We start from the raw sequence: 15,601 nt of genomic DNA, 5'->3' as shown, positions 1-15,601 counted from the left end.
CCTGAGTGATCCTAAAATGCAAAAGAGGAGAGCAAATTATAGTTCACGTGACAGACACAAACCGACCTTGTTCAAGTTAAGTGGGGGCACCTGGGTGGATCAGTTAGTTAAGTGTCTAACTCTTGATTTTGGCTCAGGTCATGATCTCAGGGTCATGAAATCGAGTCGTGTCAGGTTCCATGCTGGGTATGGTGCCTACTTAAGATTCTCTCACCTCTCCTTCTCTCTGCCCCCCACCAACACTCATGCACACTCCCTCTCTCTATTTCTAAAGGAGGAGGTGGGGGAAAGGGGAGAGGGAGGGGGAGGAGGAGGATGAAAGAAAGGAAGAAAGGAGGGAAGGAAGGAAGAATGGAAGGAGGGAAGGAAGGAAGGAAATAAATAAATAAATAAATGGGCTTTCTTCCATTGACCATTTTGTTCTAAGAGTCTCTGATCCCCACTCCAGGGGCCAACCCAGGGCCAAAGCTAATGGGTGAGGATGGAAATACCAGCACCTTCAACATCTCCTACACCAACTTCTTCCTGATAGGCTTCCCTGGATTGCAAGAGTGGTGGCCCCTCCTGTTCCTGCCCCTTACGTTCCTTTATGTGACCATCATCTCTGCCAATGCACTGGTCATCCACACAGTGGTGGCCCAGCAGAGCCTGCATCAGCCTATGTACCTTCTCATTGCCCTGCTCCTGGCTGTCAACGTTTGTGCTGCCACTGCCGTGATGCCCAAAATGCTGAAGGGCTTTGTGCATTATGCTAACCCCATATCACTGCATGGCTGCCTGACTCAGATGTTCTTTATCTACTTCACTCTCCTTCTGGACTACAACCTCCTGCTGGCCATGGCCCTAGACCGCTACATAGCCATCTGTCACCCACTCCGCTATACTGACCTAATGACCTCCAAACTGCTGGGTGTGCTGGCCATTCTTGCCCTGACACGGAGCCTAGGAGTGGCAGTGCCTTTGGTGGTGCTAACGTCACAAGCTCCATTCTGCCGGACAATGGTGATTCCCCACTTCACTTGTGAGTATATTGCACTGCTGAGCATAGCTTGTGGAGACTTGACTTTCAACAGTAAGTTGGGACTGGCCATGAGGCTGGTCACCGTGACCTTTGATCTAGCCCTGCTAGGGGCCTCCTACACCCGTATCATTTATGCTGCCTTCCGGATCTCTTCTGGGGGAGCCCGAGCCAAGGCTTTGCACACATGTGGCTCCCACTTACTGGTCATCCTCACTATCTACCTCTCCGGTCTCTCCACCTCCATTGTCTTCCGAGTAGCCAAGACTGTGTCTCAGGATGTCCAGAACCTGCTCAGTGCCATCTACTTGCTGCTCCCAGGAGCCTTGAATCCTGTCATTTATGGGGTGAGGACCAGGGAGATCCGGCAACATGTTGAAAAGATGTTCTATAGCAAGAAATCAGCCCAGGAAGTTAGGGGCAAGCCAGAGAGAATGCAAAGCATGATAGTGGAGGGGAAATAGCCAGAGTGAGAGGACTTTATAAACTGGGGAAATTGGGGCTGTGACCTCTGGGAATAAGAAGCAGGCTTTACTGAGGGATAGGCTGAAATCATGAGGAGCTTATGGGCTCAAGAGCAGGTCCATTGTTGGCCAACTATTGCTTTTGAATTCTTAAAATGCTTTTTCTATTTCCATTCAATAATAAAATTACTTATACCTATCTATTTTTTTTATTTTATTTATTATTTGAGAGAGAGAGAGAGAGCATGAGTGGGGGCAAAGGGAGAGAAAGAAGCACACCTCCCAGCTGAGTGGGGAGCCCAATGGAGGGCTCAATTCTGGGACTCTAAGATCATGACCTGAGCAGAAGGCAGATGCTTAACCAACTGAACCACCCAGTGCCCCTGTCATTCTTTTTTGATTTAAAAAAATGTATTTATTTTATTTGAGAGAGAAGGAGAGAGCAGGGAGGGATAGGCAGAGGGAGAGGGAAAGAATCTCAAGCAGACTCCATGCTAAGCCCAGAGCCCAAAGTGGAGCTCTTTCTCATGACCCTGAGATTATGACTTGGGCTAAAATCAAGTCAGATGCTTAACCAAGCCACACAGGTGCCACATTACTTATTTATCTTTCTGTTTAGTTTTTTTGTCCTCTTCTCCCTGAGAAAGCCCCAGTTGATATCTGGATGTATAGAGCCCCACTGGAAGTTGTACAAAGCAAGTCAGACAGACCACAACCCACTCTGAACATTCAGCCTGGAACAAATAAACAGGCCAAGCCCTTCCCTGGGGCCCAGTCTCTCCCAAATACAACCTACGCCCAGTCTGACCAAATATACAGATCAGCCTTGTGGTTTCCAGTCTAACCCAAGCACACTGGTTGGGTTCTAGAGTCTAATCAGTCTCAATCTTTCCTCTTACCCCAGGCCTGATATCCCCAATCTGACACAGGCACATAGGTCAGGCCTATCCCAAGTATCCAACTAGCCCACACAAACAGGTCAGGTCCTGCCCAGAGCCAGTTAGTCTGACAGACACCCAGACCAGGTCTTCTCCTGGGGCCCACTCTGACCCAAAGACCAAACTAGACCGATAGAGTACTTAAGTCTGACCCAAACCCATAGGTTAGGCCACTCTTCTCATGACAGCCACTGTAAGCTACCTAAAAGTTAACTCCCTACTTAAAGGACTTCCACAATAGTCAATGGAATAGAATGCCCTTCAGGGATTTCCCAAAAAGGGGCTATGGTGCCTGCATACTGTGTGGAGCCATATGTAAACCATGCTCGAGTCTTCTCGCCTTCTGTTTACTGATCATAGGGAACTCCCCATTAGGCCACAGGTGCAGGTTGGGAAAGGTGGAGTGGGAGTGAGGACCACGGGCATTTGGGCCACTTCTTCAGTAACTTACATGTACTTCCAGGGCCTCGTAAACCAAATCTTGTACATACCACTTCAATGTGCATACCACTCAATGATGGAATGCTGCTGTGCATGCCCAGCTTTATGGCTTAGTGGGTCCAACACCAACCAGTTCATGATGGGCAGCTCAGGTTGCTTAGTGGCCCATGGTGAAGCATTCAATCTCTACTAAGGCTAAATAGCAAGCCAAAAGATGTTTCTCAAAAAGTGAGTAGTTATTAGCAGAGAAGGGTAGGACTTTGCTCTGAAATCCTAAAAGTTTGCTAGAGGCTCCAAACAGCATCCTTATCTGCCACTGCCACTTCAACACCGCAGACCTGCTGGAGCATATGGCCCAGGGGGCAGAGCAGCTCATGTGGCAGCTTAGGCCTGCTGCAGAGCCTTCTCTTTTTCCAAGCCCCACTCAAAACTAGTAGCTTTTCAGGTCATTTGGTAAAGAGGCCAGACTAGCACACCCAAATGAGGAATGTGATGCCATGCTGCCTCCAAAATCCAAAGAAGCCCACTAGGCACTGTGCCTGTCCTTTGGTTGTAAGAGGAGCCAGATGCAACAATCTCTCTTTCACCATAGAAGGAACATCTCAACATATTTCAAAAAAATTCACTTATAGAAGAAGGCCCCTGAGTTTTTGTCAGATTTATTCCCCACCCTCTGACACACAAACATTTTATCAATAAGTCTAGAGTACTTGCTACTTTTTAGGTCCAATCAGCAGATCATCAATGTACTGGATCAGTGTCATATATTGTAGAAAAGGTGACCAAGATAAACTAAATTATAACATAGAGCCAGAGAGCTTATATACCTCTGATGCGGAACATATACATGATCACCCAGAACCTTGCCTCCTGAAGTATTTTACTGGGAATAGCCAGTGGTGGTATTTTGAGTGTCTCTATTACCACATCACACTATAAACTATCAGTACTTTTACTACTAGAAACAGTCATGTGGCTTTAAATATAATCAGATTAGAGAACCAATTCCAGAAACTATAGAATAAATTCAGAAGACTCATCCTGAGGATTCTATTCCTCTAGAAACACTTTTGATACCAAAATCTGTATCAGTAAGGGTTCTCACTTTCTAGAGAAACAAAACCAATGAGAGAATGGGTGGTGGGTTGGTAAAGATGGTTAGGCAGGAGAGGGAGAAGGAGGGGGAGAGGGTGAGAGAAATTTTAATTGTCTCACATAACTGGAATTAGCAAGTCTGAAGTTGTCACAGCAGGCTAACATGCAGAAGACCTAGAGAAGAAATGATATTATAGCTCAAGTCCAAAGGCCGCCTGAAGGCAGAAGTCCTTCTTTCTTAGAAGACCTCAATCTTTCTTCTCTAAAGGTCTTCAACTGGTTGGATGAGGAAACTCACATTATGGAGGGTAACCTGATTTACTCCAAGTCTACCAATTTAAATGTTACTTTCATCTTAAAAAAAATAATAATCTTCACAGCAGTACCTAGGCTAGTGTTTGACAAAATACCTGTATACCATGGCCTAGCCAGTTGGCACATAAAATTTACCATCACAGATCCCTAGGCTCAAAGCAAGCCTAGTCACATGCGGAAAAAGCACCTCAGCACAGAGCCAATCTGCACAGGGAACTCCTGAAACTCAAGGAAATCTGTCAAAACATTAACTTAATATGCACTAAAGGTATGGAGACTACAGTCGTCACAGTACTAGGGAATAGTCTCTGCCAAAGTAGTTTGGAAAAGTTTCAAACAGAATATTCCAGTAACAATAAAAAAATCACAGGCATTACAAAGAAACAGGAAAATATAGCTCATTCAAAGGAACAAGAAAAATTGGCAGAAAACATCCATGAGGAAGCCCAGCCAGCAGACTTACTATACAAAGGTATTAAAACAACTGTCTTGGGAGAGGCAAGATAGCGGAGCAATAGTAGATTGAAATGACGTCAGATACCAGGAGTTCAGCTAGATAGGTATCATACCATTCCAAACACCTAAAAACTCAACAGGAATAGAAGAGAAGAGCAGCAATTCTAGGAACAGAAAATCGAACACTTTCTAAAAGGTAGGCTGTGCAGAGAAGTGAAACCGAAGCAACAGGAAGACAGACCGCGGGGGATAGGAGCCGAATCCTGGGAAGCGGTGTAGAAGTCTGCTCCACTGAGTAACATGGCTCCAGAGGCTAAGTGGGGGGGGTGGAGCCCTCGTGGGGATATTGTGGTCTCAGGTCCTGCAGGGTCACAGAAATAACGGGGGTGTCTGAGTGTGGCAGAGCTGCCAGGTATCAGAGCAGGGAAGCTGGCTACAGAGACAGAGCCAAAGAGCGAGCTTTCAGCTCGGGGTTACATTAAACAATAATCCAAGGCAAGTCGTGCCACTGCTTTTCAAGAAGAGACCCCACAAGTGGCAGATCTGGGGAGACTCACCTTCCTGCTCTGGGAGGAGCAGCACAGCAGGAATCTGCTGGGTTTGGAGACTCCAAAACAGGGCTGTGTGCCAGAGACAGAAATGGTTGGTCACAGGCAGGGTGAGCACGGAGTGCAGCCAGAGACCAGGGAGACAGGAGTGATTGACTGCTTTTCTCTGGCTGTGCAGAGGAGTGCAGCCCGAGCTCTTGGCTCCTCTGGGCTGGAGACTGGGAGGCCGCCATTTTCATTCCTGTTCTGTTCTCCACAGAAGGTGTTCAGGGAACAAAAGCTCCAAGAGCAAACCCAAGCAGATTACTTAGCCGGGCTCCTGACAAGGGCCCCTATTCCACCTCGGGCAAAGACATTTTGAGAGTCACAGCAACAAGTCCCTCCCACAGAAGATCAACAAGAACATCGAGCCAAGACCAAGCTCACTGTCAAGGAGAACAGCAGAAAAGGGTAAAGCAACGCATAGAATTCATGGCATTTTCCCCATGATCCTTTTTTCTTACAAAGTTAAATTTTTTTTAATTTTTTTCTTATTCTATTTTTTACCTTTTCCTCTTTCCCTTTTAACATTTAACTAGTTTATCTTAACAATACATTTCTAAAACAATCCTCTTAAACCTTCATTGTTATAGTCATAATTTTATCCCTTCATTGTATTTAACCTTATTTTTTGTATACATATAGGTTGCTTTGTTTTCTAAAAAATTCTTGGGATACAATTTCTTCCAATAGATCAAAATATACCCTAATCTAGCACATGGCTTTGTTCTAGTATCCAGCATGAGTACATTCCCTCTTCCTTTTTTTTTTTCCCAACCAACTTATCAATTCCTTTTTTAGTTTCTTTTTTAAATTTTCATCTTTACAGTCTTATTCCATCCCTTCATCGTGTTTACCCTTATTTTTGTATATAAGTTTATCTTTCTTTAACTTTTTGGTAAGTATGGGGTGCCTGGGTGGCTCAGTGGGTTAAAGCCTCTGCCTTCAGCTCAGGTCATGATCCCAGGGTCCTGGGATCGAGCCCCACATCGGGCTCTCTGCTCAGCAGGGAGTCTGCCTCCCCCCACCCCTCTCTGCCTGCCTCTCTGCCTACTTGTGATCTCTGTCAAATAAATAAATAAAATCTTTTTAAAAAATTGGGGGAGGTAGTTTCTTCTAAGAGACCAAAATACACCCAAATCAAGTGGCTGGCTCTTTTCTATTCATCAGTCTAGGATATATATATAAAATTTTTAACTTTTTTAAATTTTTATTTCCTTTTCCCCTCTTTCTTATCCCCCTGGTTTTGGGTCACTTCTGATTTGGTTAACGTACATTTTGGGGGTTCGTTGCCACCCTTTTAGTATTTTATTCTCTTGTTCATATGTTGGGAGCCCCGTGCCTAGAAGGGGTTAACCCAATAGAGCAACTGTTCTTGGGAACCTCTTCAACTGAGGACTTTCACGGGTGGTGAGCTAGATTGCCACCTTTTTCCCTGGTGATTGTTATGAGAACATTGTAAGGTTTGGCTTGTTGCCATTGCAGCTGCTGTCTCAAGACTAAGTTAATAAGGCTCCTATGTTTTGTGAATATTGAGTTATGGCCTAAGTGTCCAAATCACGAAGGTCAAGGCTGTCTGATATCTCTGCATGGCCAGCTACTCTCAGGCCAAAATAGAAACTAGCACCAGATGTACAGGAGGTGATTCCCTTACTGTGTGGTATAAATCAGAACTCTGCAAAATAAACTTTGGCACTATGGGACATCCTCCTTGGTGCTCCTCCTGCCCCCATCTCTTGGTCTCTTAATTTCTTTTCACCATCCTCTTACCCTCACATTCCTGGTCGGTTTGTCGCACCGGCCGCGACATTCGTATTTTTTTTTCTTTTTAATAGCAGAGTAGAGATTTTCTTTCCTTTTTAAAAAGATTTTATTTATTTGACAGAAAGAGAGGTCACAAGTAGAGAGGCAGGCAGAGAGAGAGGAAGAAGCAGGTTCCCTACTGAACAGAGAGCCCAGTATGCGGCTTGATCCTAGGACCCTGAGCTCATGACCCAAGCTGAAGGCAGAGGTTTAACCCACTGAGCCACCCAGGTGCCTCATTCACATATTTTAATCTGGATGAAATGACAAGGCAGAAAAACTCACCACAAAACACACACACACACACACACACACACACACACACAACCAAGAGGCAGTACCAATAGCTAGGGACCTAATCAATACAGACATTGGTAATATGTCAGAACTAGAGTTCAGAATGATGATTCTCAAGGTGCTACCTGGGCTCAAAAAAGGCATGGAATACATTAGAGAAACCCTTTCTGGAGAAATAAAAGAACTAAAATCTAACCAAGTTGAAATCAAAAAAGCTACTAATTAGGTGCAGTCAAAAATGGAGGCTCTTACTGCTAGGATAAATGAGGCAGAGGAGAGAATTAGTGATATAGAAGACCAAATGACAGAGAATAAAGAAGCTGAGCAAAAGAGAGACTAACAACTGCAGGGTCACGAAGGGAGAATTCAAGAGATAAGTGACACCATAAGACAAAACAATATTAGAATAATTGGGATTCCAGAAGAAGAAAGAGAGAGAGGGGCAGAAGGTATATTGGAGTGAATCATAGTAGAGAATTTCCCTAATATCGCAAAGGGAACAAGCATCAAAATTCAGGAGGCACAGAGAACCTGCCTCGAATTCAATAAAAATAGGTCCACACGCCATCATCTAATAGTAAAACTTACAAGTCTTAGTCACAAAGAGAAAATCCTGAAAGCAGCTTGGGACAAGTCTGTAACATACAATGGTAGAAATATTAGATTGGCAGCCGACTGATCCACAGAGACCTGGCAGGCCAGAAAGAACAGGCAAGATACATTCAGAGCACGAAATGAGAAAAATATGCAGCCAAGAATACTATATCCAGCTAGGCTATCATTGAAAATAGGAGAGATAAAAAGCTTCCAGGACAAACAAAAATTAAAAGAATTTGCAAACACCAAACCAGCCCTATAGGAAATATTGAAAGAAGCCCTCTAAGCAAAGAGAGAGCCTAAAAGTAGCAGACCAGAAAGGAAGACAATATATAATAACAGTCGCTTTCAGGCAATACAATGGCACTAAATTCATATCTTTCAATAGTCACCCTGAATGTAAATAGGCTAAATGCCCCAATCAAAAGACGCAGGGTATCAGAATGGATAAAAAAACAAAATCCATCAATATGGTATCTAAAAGAAACTCATTTTAGACCCAAAGACACCTCTAGATTTAAAGTGAGGGGGTGGAAAATAATTTACCATGCTAATGGACATCAAAAAAAAAGCCGGGATGGCAATCCTTATATCAGATAAATTAGATTTTAAGCCAAAGACTATAATAAGAGATGAGGAAGGATACTATATTATACTTAATGGGTCTGTCCAACAATTCTAAATACTTTTAAATAAAGATCTAAAGATCTAATTATTTTAAATACTTATGCCCCTAACATGGGAGCAGCCAACTATATAAACCAATTAATAACAAAATTAAAAAAAAAACACATCAACAATAATACAATAATGGTAGGGGAATTTAATATCCCCTCACTGAAATGGACAGATCATCCAAGCAAAAGATCAACAAGGAAATAAAGGCCTTAAGTGACACACTGAAACTGATAGACATCACAAATATATTTAGAACATTCCATCCCAAAACATCAGAATACACATTCTTTTCTATTGCACATGGAATATTCTCCAGATCACATCCTGGGTAACAAACCTGGTCTCAACTGGTACCAAAAGACTAGAATCATTCCCTGCATATATTCAGACCACAATGCTTTGAAACTAGAACTCAATCACAAGAGGAAAGTTGGAAAGAACTCAAATACATGGAGGCTAAAGAGCATCCTACTAAAGAATGAATGGATCAACCAGTAAATTAAAGACGAATTTGAAAAATTCATGAAACAAGTGAAAATGAAAATACAACTATTCAAAATCTTTCAGACACAGCGAAGGGAGTCCTGAGAGGAAAGTATATAGCAATATAAGCCTTTCTCAAAAAACAAGAAAGGTCTCACATACACAACCTAACCCCACACACCTACAGGAGCTGGAAAAAGAACAGCAAAAAAAGCCTAAACCCAGCAGAAGAGAAATAACAAAGATCAGAGTGGAAATGAATGAAATAGAAACCAAAAGAACAGTAGAACAGATCAATGAAACTAGGAGCTGGTTCTTTGAAAGAATTAATAAGACTGATGAACCCCCTAGCCAGACTTATCAAAAAGAAACAGATAGGACCCAAATTAATAAAATCATGAATGAAAGAGGAGAGCTCACAACCAACACCAAAGAAATACAATTATAAGAACATTTTATAAGCAACTATACGCCAGCGAAGTTGACAATCTGGAAGAAATGAATGCATTCGTAGAGACACATAAACTACCAAAACTGAACCAGGAATAGAAAACCTGAACAGACTTATAACCAGTAAGGAGACTGAAGTAGTCATCAAAAATCTCCCAACGAACAAGAGCCCAGGGCCAGATGGCTTTCCATGGGAATTGTACCAAGCATTTAAAGAATTGATATCTATTACTGTTTTAAAAAATAGCAATGGAAGGAAAACTTCCAAACTCATTTTATGAAGCCAGCATTACCTTGATCCCAAAAGCAAAGACCCCATCAAAAAGGAGAATTACAGACCAATATCCTTGAACACAGGTGCAAAAATTCTCACCAAAATACTAGCCAATAGGATCCAACAGCACATTAAAAGGATTATTCACCCCGACCAAGTGGGATTTATTCTAGGGCTGCAAGGTTGGTTCAACATCCACAAATCAATCAATGTGATATAATACATTAATAAAAGAAAGAACAAGAGCCATATGATACTCTCAATTGATGCTGAAAAAGCATTTGACATAGTACAGCATCCTTTCTTGATCAAAACTCTTCACAATTTAGGGACAGAGGGTACATACCTCAATATCATAAAAGCCATCTATGAAAAACCCACAGCAAATATCATCTCAACCAGGAAAAACAGAGAGCTTTTCTCCTAAGGTCAGGAACTCGGCAGGGATGTCCACTATCACCACTGCAATTCAACGTAGTACTAGAAGTCCTAGTCTCGGCAACCAGACAACAAAAAGAAATAAAAGGCATCCGAATTAACAAGGAAATCAAACTCTCAGTCTTTGCAGATGTTATGATACTTTATGTGGAAAACACAGAAGACTTCCCTCCATAACTGCTAAAACTCGTGCAGGAATTCAGTAAAGTGTCAGGACATAAAATCAATGCACAGGAATCAGTTGCATTTCTATACACCAACAGCAAGACAGAAGAAAGAGAAATTAGGGAGTCGATCCCATTTACAACTGCACCCAAAACTGTAAGATACCTAGGAATAAACCTAACCAAAGAGGCAAAGAATCTGTATTCAAAAAAGTATAGAGTACTCATGAAGGAAATTGAGGAAGACACAAAGAAATGGAAAAACGTTCCATGCTCATGGATTGGAAGAATAAATATTGTGAAAACATCTATGCTACCTAAAGCAATCTACACATTTAATGCAATCCCTGTCAAAATACAGTCAATTTTTTTCAAAGAAATGGAATAATCCTAAAATTCATATGGAACCAGAAAAGACCCTGAATAGGCAGAGGAACGTTGAAAAACAAAAACCAAAGGTGGCGGCATCACAATTTCAGACTTCAAGCTCTGTTACAAAACTGTACTCATCAAGACAGTATGGTACTGGCACAAAAACAGACATATAGATCAATGGAACAGAATAGGGATCCCAGAAATGGTCAACTACTCTTCGACAATGCAGGAAAGAATGTCCAGTGGAAAAAAAAAAAAACAGTCTCTTCAACAAATGATGTCGCGAAAATTGGACAGCCACATGCAGAAGAATGAAACTGGACCATTTCCTTACACCATACACAAAAATAGACTCAAAATGGATGAAAGACCTCAATATGAGACAGGAATCCATCAAAATCCTTGAGAAGGACACAGGCAGCAACCTCTTTGACCTCGGCCACAGTAACTTCTTCCTAGTAATATCACCAGTCAATGGAAGCAAGGGCAAAATGAACTATTGGGACTTCATTAAGATCAAAAGCTTTTGCACAGCAAAGGAAACAGTCAACAAAACCAAAAGATTGCTTATAGAATGGGAAAAGATATTTGCAAATAACATATCAGATAAAGGGCTAGTATCCAAAATCTAGAAGGAACTTATGAAACTCAACACCCAAAGAACAAATAATCCAATCAAGAAATGTGCAGGGGCACCTGGGTGGCTCCGTGGGTTAAGCCGCTGCCTTTGGCTCAGGTCATGATCTCAGGGTCCTGGGATCGAGTCCCACATCGAGCTCTCTGCTCAGCTGGGAGCCTGCTCCCCTCTCTCTCTGCCTGCCTCTCTGTCTACTTGTGATCTCTCTCTGTCAAATAAATAAATAAATAAAATCTTAAAAAATATATATTAAAAAAAAAAAAGGAAGAAATGGGCAGAAGACATGAACAGACATTTCTGCAAAGACATCCAAATGGCCAACAGACACATGAAAAAGTGCTCAGTACCACTCAGCATCAGGGAGATACAAATCAAAACCACAGTGAGATACCACCTCACGCCAGTCAGAATGGCTAAAACTAACAAGTTAGGAAATGACAGATATTGGCGAGGATGCAGAGAAAGGGGAACCCTTCTACACTGTTGGTGGAAACGCAAGCTGGTGCAGCCGCTCTGGAAAACAGCATGGAGGTTCCTCAAAAAGTTGAAAGTAGAGCTATCCCACAACCCAGCAATTGCACTATTGGGCATGTACCCTAACGATACAAATGTAGTGATCCAAAGGGGCATATGCACCCTGTTTATAGCAGCAATGTCCACAATAACCAAAGTAGACATCCATCAATAGATGAATGGATAAAGATGTGTATACACACACACACACACACACACTGGAATACTATCCAAAAAATGAAATTTGTCATTTGCAATGATTCAGATGGAACTAGAGGGCATTATGCTAAGCGAAATAAGTCAACCAGAGAAAGACAATGATCCTATGATCTCTCTAATAAGAGTTATTTGAGAGGCAGGGCAGGGGGCTTGTGGCGGGGTAGGGAAGGAAAAAGTGAAACAAGATGAGATTAGGAAGGAGACAAACCATAAGAGACTCTTAATCTCATGAAACAAACTGAGGGTTGCTGGGGGGTAGTGGGGAGGGATGGGTGGTTGCGTTATGGACATTGGGGAGGGCATGTGCTATGGTGAGTGCTGTGAAATGTGTAAGACCGATGATTCACCAACCTGTACCCCTGGGGAAAATAATACATTATATGTTAATATTAAAAAAAAAAAAAAAAAAGGGACGCCTGGGTGGCTCAGTTGGTTGGACGACTGCCTTCGACTCAGGTCATAATCCCGGAGTCCCATGATCGAGTCCCGCATCGGGCTCCCAGCTCCATGGGAAGTCTGCTTCGCTCTCTGACCTTCTCCTCGCTCATGCTCTCTCTCACTGTCTCTCTCTCAAATAAATAAATAAATTCTTTAAAATAAATAAATAAAATTTAAAAAAAAGAAGAAGAAAAAGTGAATGAACTCTAAAGGATCAAAAGGAAAAAGAAAAGGGCAAAAAGATTATCTGAAGATATATAAGAAATAATGGCTGAAAACTTCCCAAATTTAATGAAAGATTTGAATCTACTTATCCAAGCAGCTCAACAAATATCAAGGAAGATAAACTCAGAGATCCACACCAAGATACATTAAAATCAAACTGTCAAAAAACCATTAGGATGGCTATTATCAAAAAAACAAAACAAAACAAAACAAAAAACTAGCAAGTGTCGACAAGGATGTGGAGTAATTGGACTCTCATCCTCTACAGGTAGGAATGTACTATGGTGCAATGCCAACAGAGAAGTTTGGCAGTTCCTCAAAAAGTTAAACTAAATATTATATTATGATTATATATGTATAATTGTAATATATTCCCACAATTCCTCTCCTAGGTATATACCCACCAAAACTGAAAACAGTAATTGAAACAGATACTTGTGCATCAATGTTCGTAGCAGCATTATTCACAATAGCCAAAAGGTGAGAATAACCCATAATGTCTAATAACGTATGAATGGGGAGACAAAATGTAATATATACACACAATGGAATATTACTCAGCTTTTAAAAGGAATTAAATTCTGCTATATGCTACATGGATGAACCTTGAAAACATGCTAAGTGAAGTAAGCCAGACATAAAAGGTCACGTATCATAGTATTCCATTTATATGAGGTACCTGGAATAAGTAAATTCAAAGATAGAAAGTAGAACAGAGTTTATCAGGGATTGAGAGAAGGGAATGAAGATGTTGTTTAGAGTTTCTGTGTGGAATGATTAAAAAATTTCTGGAAATAGGTAGTGGTGATGCCACTAAACTTCATGCCACTAAACTGTATGCTTTAAAGTGGGTAAAAATGGTAACATTTATGTTATGTATATTTACCACAATAAAAAGAGGAAATAGGCATATGTTAAAATCAGAATTCTACACAGCATCTATGTAATTTTTCTTAAAATTTCTTCTCTGAACTCTCAAAGCACAGAAAACATTTTTTTCACATTTGACCTCTGTATGAAAATAAATGACAAATTTGGTCTCACACAATCACTTAGAAATGTTTATTTCATAATGACCTATAGAAGTTTATCCAGATAAAGGTCCTGACAGCACTTCTCACAGGCTATGACTCAGTTTTGCTTCTCTGGACCCACCAGTCAAAGCAGCAAAACTAGGTCTCCTTTCAAAAACTGAGGTCACCAGAAAAAGGGTGCCAGGTGGGCAATGAAACCCTACTCAATCACTTCCTATTTGCAAGGTGACTTCTTTTGCACTCCTAAAACTTCTACTTTGATTCCAGAGATAACAATTTAAAAAAATCAATACTTTCACTCTATATAGAAACAGTACTTTAAATTGACTGACCCTTTTGCTGCAATAAGGTCCAGCAAAGGCTTAGTACTTCAAGCAAACCTACTACACCTATCTATGCTCAAGAAGTAGTTTGGCTGTGAGGAAGTGGTGGTCTCCTCCAAGCCTCTCCTCAGGACCCACACATCAGACACTCCTCTCTATTCTCCAGAGAGCACACCATGGCTGCTGTGTTCCTCTCCTTCTCTTCTTCTTTTGTTGCCTTCTCCTTATCTTTCAGCTTCTCCTTATTTAGAGTGAACTGGATGGGATTTGCTGCTGGTCGTGTCCTTAAGTAATACATCCCAGTCTTCAAACCCTACAAAGGAAGCAAATACAGCTATTAGAAATGTTAAGAACACTAGGCATTCAAGACCAATGTTTAAAATACACTTCCATAAATCAAATCAGATTGTTTTCTAAACCTTAAATTCTAACTCCTTTAGGAAGCCGTCTCAAAAATGCTTAAGAGGTAGAAAGAGTCAGACAGTATACTGTGTTCCTTTTGCCATTAAAAAAGCTTATCTCTTTGGAAGTGTCAAATATTTTTGTTCTCTAGTCTTTTCTTGTTTTTAGGTGTATGACTTCCAAGTTTGCCTAAAACAACATGTCTACTTTATAACTATTTATGGAGATATACTCTGTCTCTGTAAAGAACAGATGATGACTACTTCAAGGGTCAGGATCATCTTCTATTCAGTAACCCCAAAGACATAGTGTCTGGTCAATAAATATCTCTTAAATTTAAAAAACAAACTGTACATCTGTATAAATACCCAGAAGATTACCAGGTACTAAGGATAGAATCCAGAATCACAGGACTTTACAGTTGGCAATGAGAAGCTAAGTAACTGGCCTTTACACTGTAAATAGTTAAAGAGGGGAAACAAAGGATGTTTCTGAATAGGGGGCTGGCACATGTAAAGTTTTATTTTAGAAATGGTAGCAGTGCACAAGGCAGCCTAGATCAGATACTAGAAGCAGGGAGATCAGTTAAAAAGCTTAAGAATAATGGCAGTGGGGGGCGCCTGAGTGGCTCAGTGGGTTAAGCCACTGCCTTCGGCTCAGGTCATGATCTCAGGATCCTGGGATCGAGCCCCACATCCGACTCTCTGCTCAGCAGGGAGCCTGCTTCCTCCTCTCTCTCTGCCTGCCTCTGACTACTTGTGATCTCTCTCTGTCAAATAAATAAATAAAAATCTTAAAAAAAAAAAAAAAAAAAAAGAATAATGGCAGTGGAACAGGAAGAAAGATACTCAAGAAACAGTATAAAGGAACAACCACCACAACTTGGTGAGTGATTATATGGAGAATAAGGAGAGGATTGTAGGTGACTCCAAGGTTT

General features: G+C 41.3%; 2 protein-coding genes across 3 annotated transcripts in view; one reads left to right on the top strand and one right to left on the bottom strand.

Annotated features, from left to right (window-relative positions):
* The first annotated feature begins 471 nt into the window (after positions 1–471).
* Positions 472–1,482, top strand: LOC122914087 (olfactory receptor 52E8-like). The gene has a single exon (XM_044260722.1). The coding sequence runs from the start codon at positions 472–474 to the stop codon at positions 1,480–1,482; it is 1,011 nt and encodes a 336-aa protein (XP_044116657.1).
* A 12,470-nt stretch (positions 1,483–13,952) lies between these two features.
* RRM1 (ribonucleotide reductase catalytic subunit M1) overlaps positions 13,953–15,601 on the bottom strand; it is a 37,869-nt gene continuing 36,220 nt past the window's right edge. For both annotated transcript variants that reach the window (XM_044258669.1, XM_044258670.1), the window contains one exon: positions 13,953–14,575. In XM_044258669.1, the coding sequence (XP_044114604.1) occupies positions 14,390–14,575 (186 nt within the window). In that variant the 3' untranslated portion in view covers positions 13,953–14,389. The remainder of the gene's footprint in view (positions 14,576–15,601) is intronic.

This window comes from Neovison vison, chromosome 7 (assembly GCF_020171115.1).
Source record: "Neovison vison isolate M4711 chromosome 7, ASM_NN_V1, whole genome shotgun sequence".
Taxonomy (NCBI): domain Eukaryota; kingdom Metazoa; phylum Chordata; class Mammalia; order Carnivora; family Mustelidae; genus Neogale; species Neogale vison.
This window is presented reverse-complemented; position numbering and strand designations above follow the sequence as displayed.

Bases quoted from the DNA above. Each gene is read 5' to 3' on its own strand.
- LOC122914087 (XM_044260722.1), top strand. From the start codon at position 472: ATGGGTGAGGATGGAAATACCAGCACCTTCAACATCTCCTACACCAAC.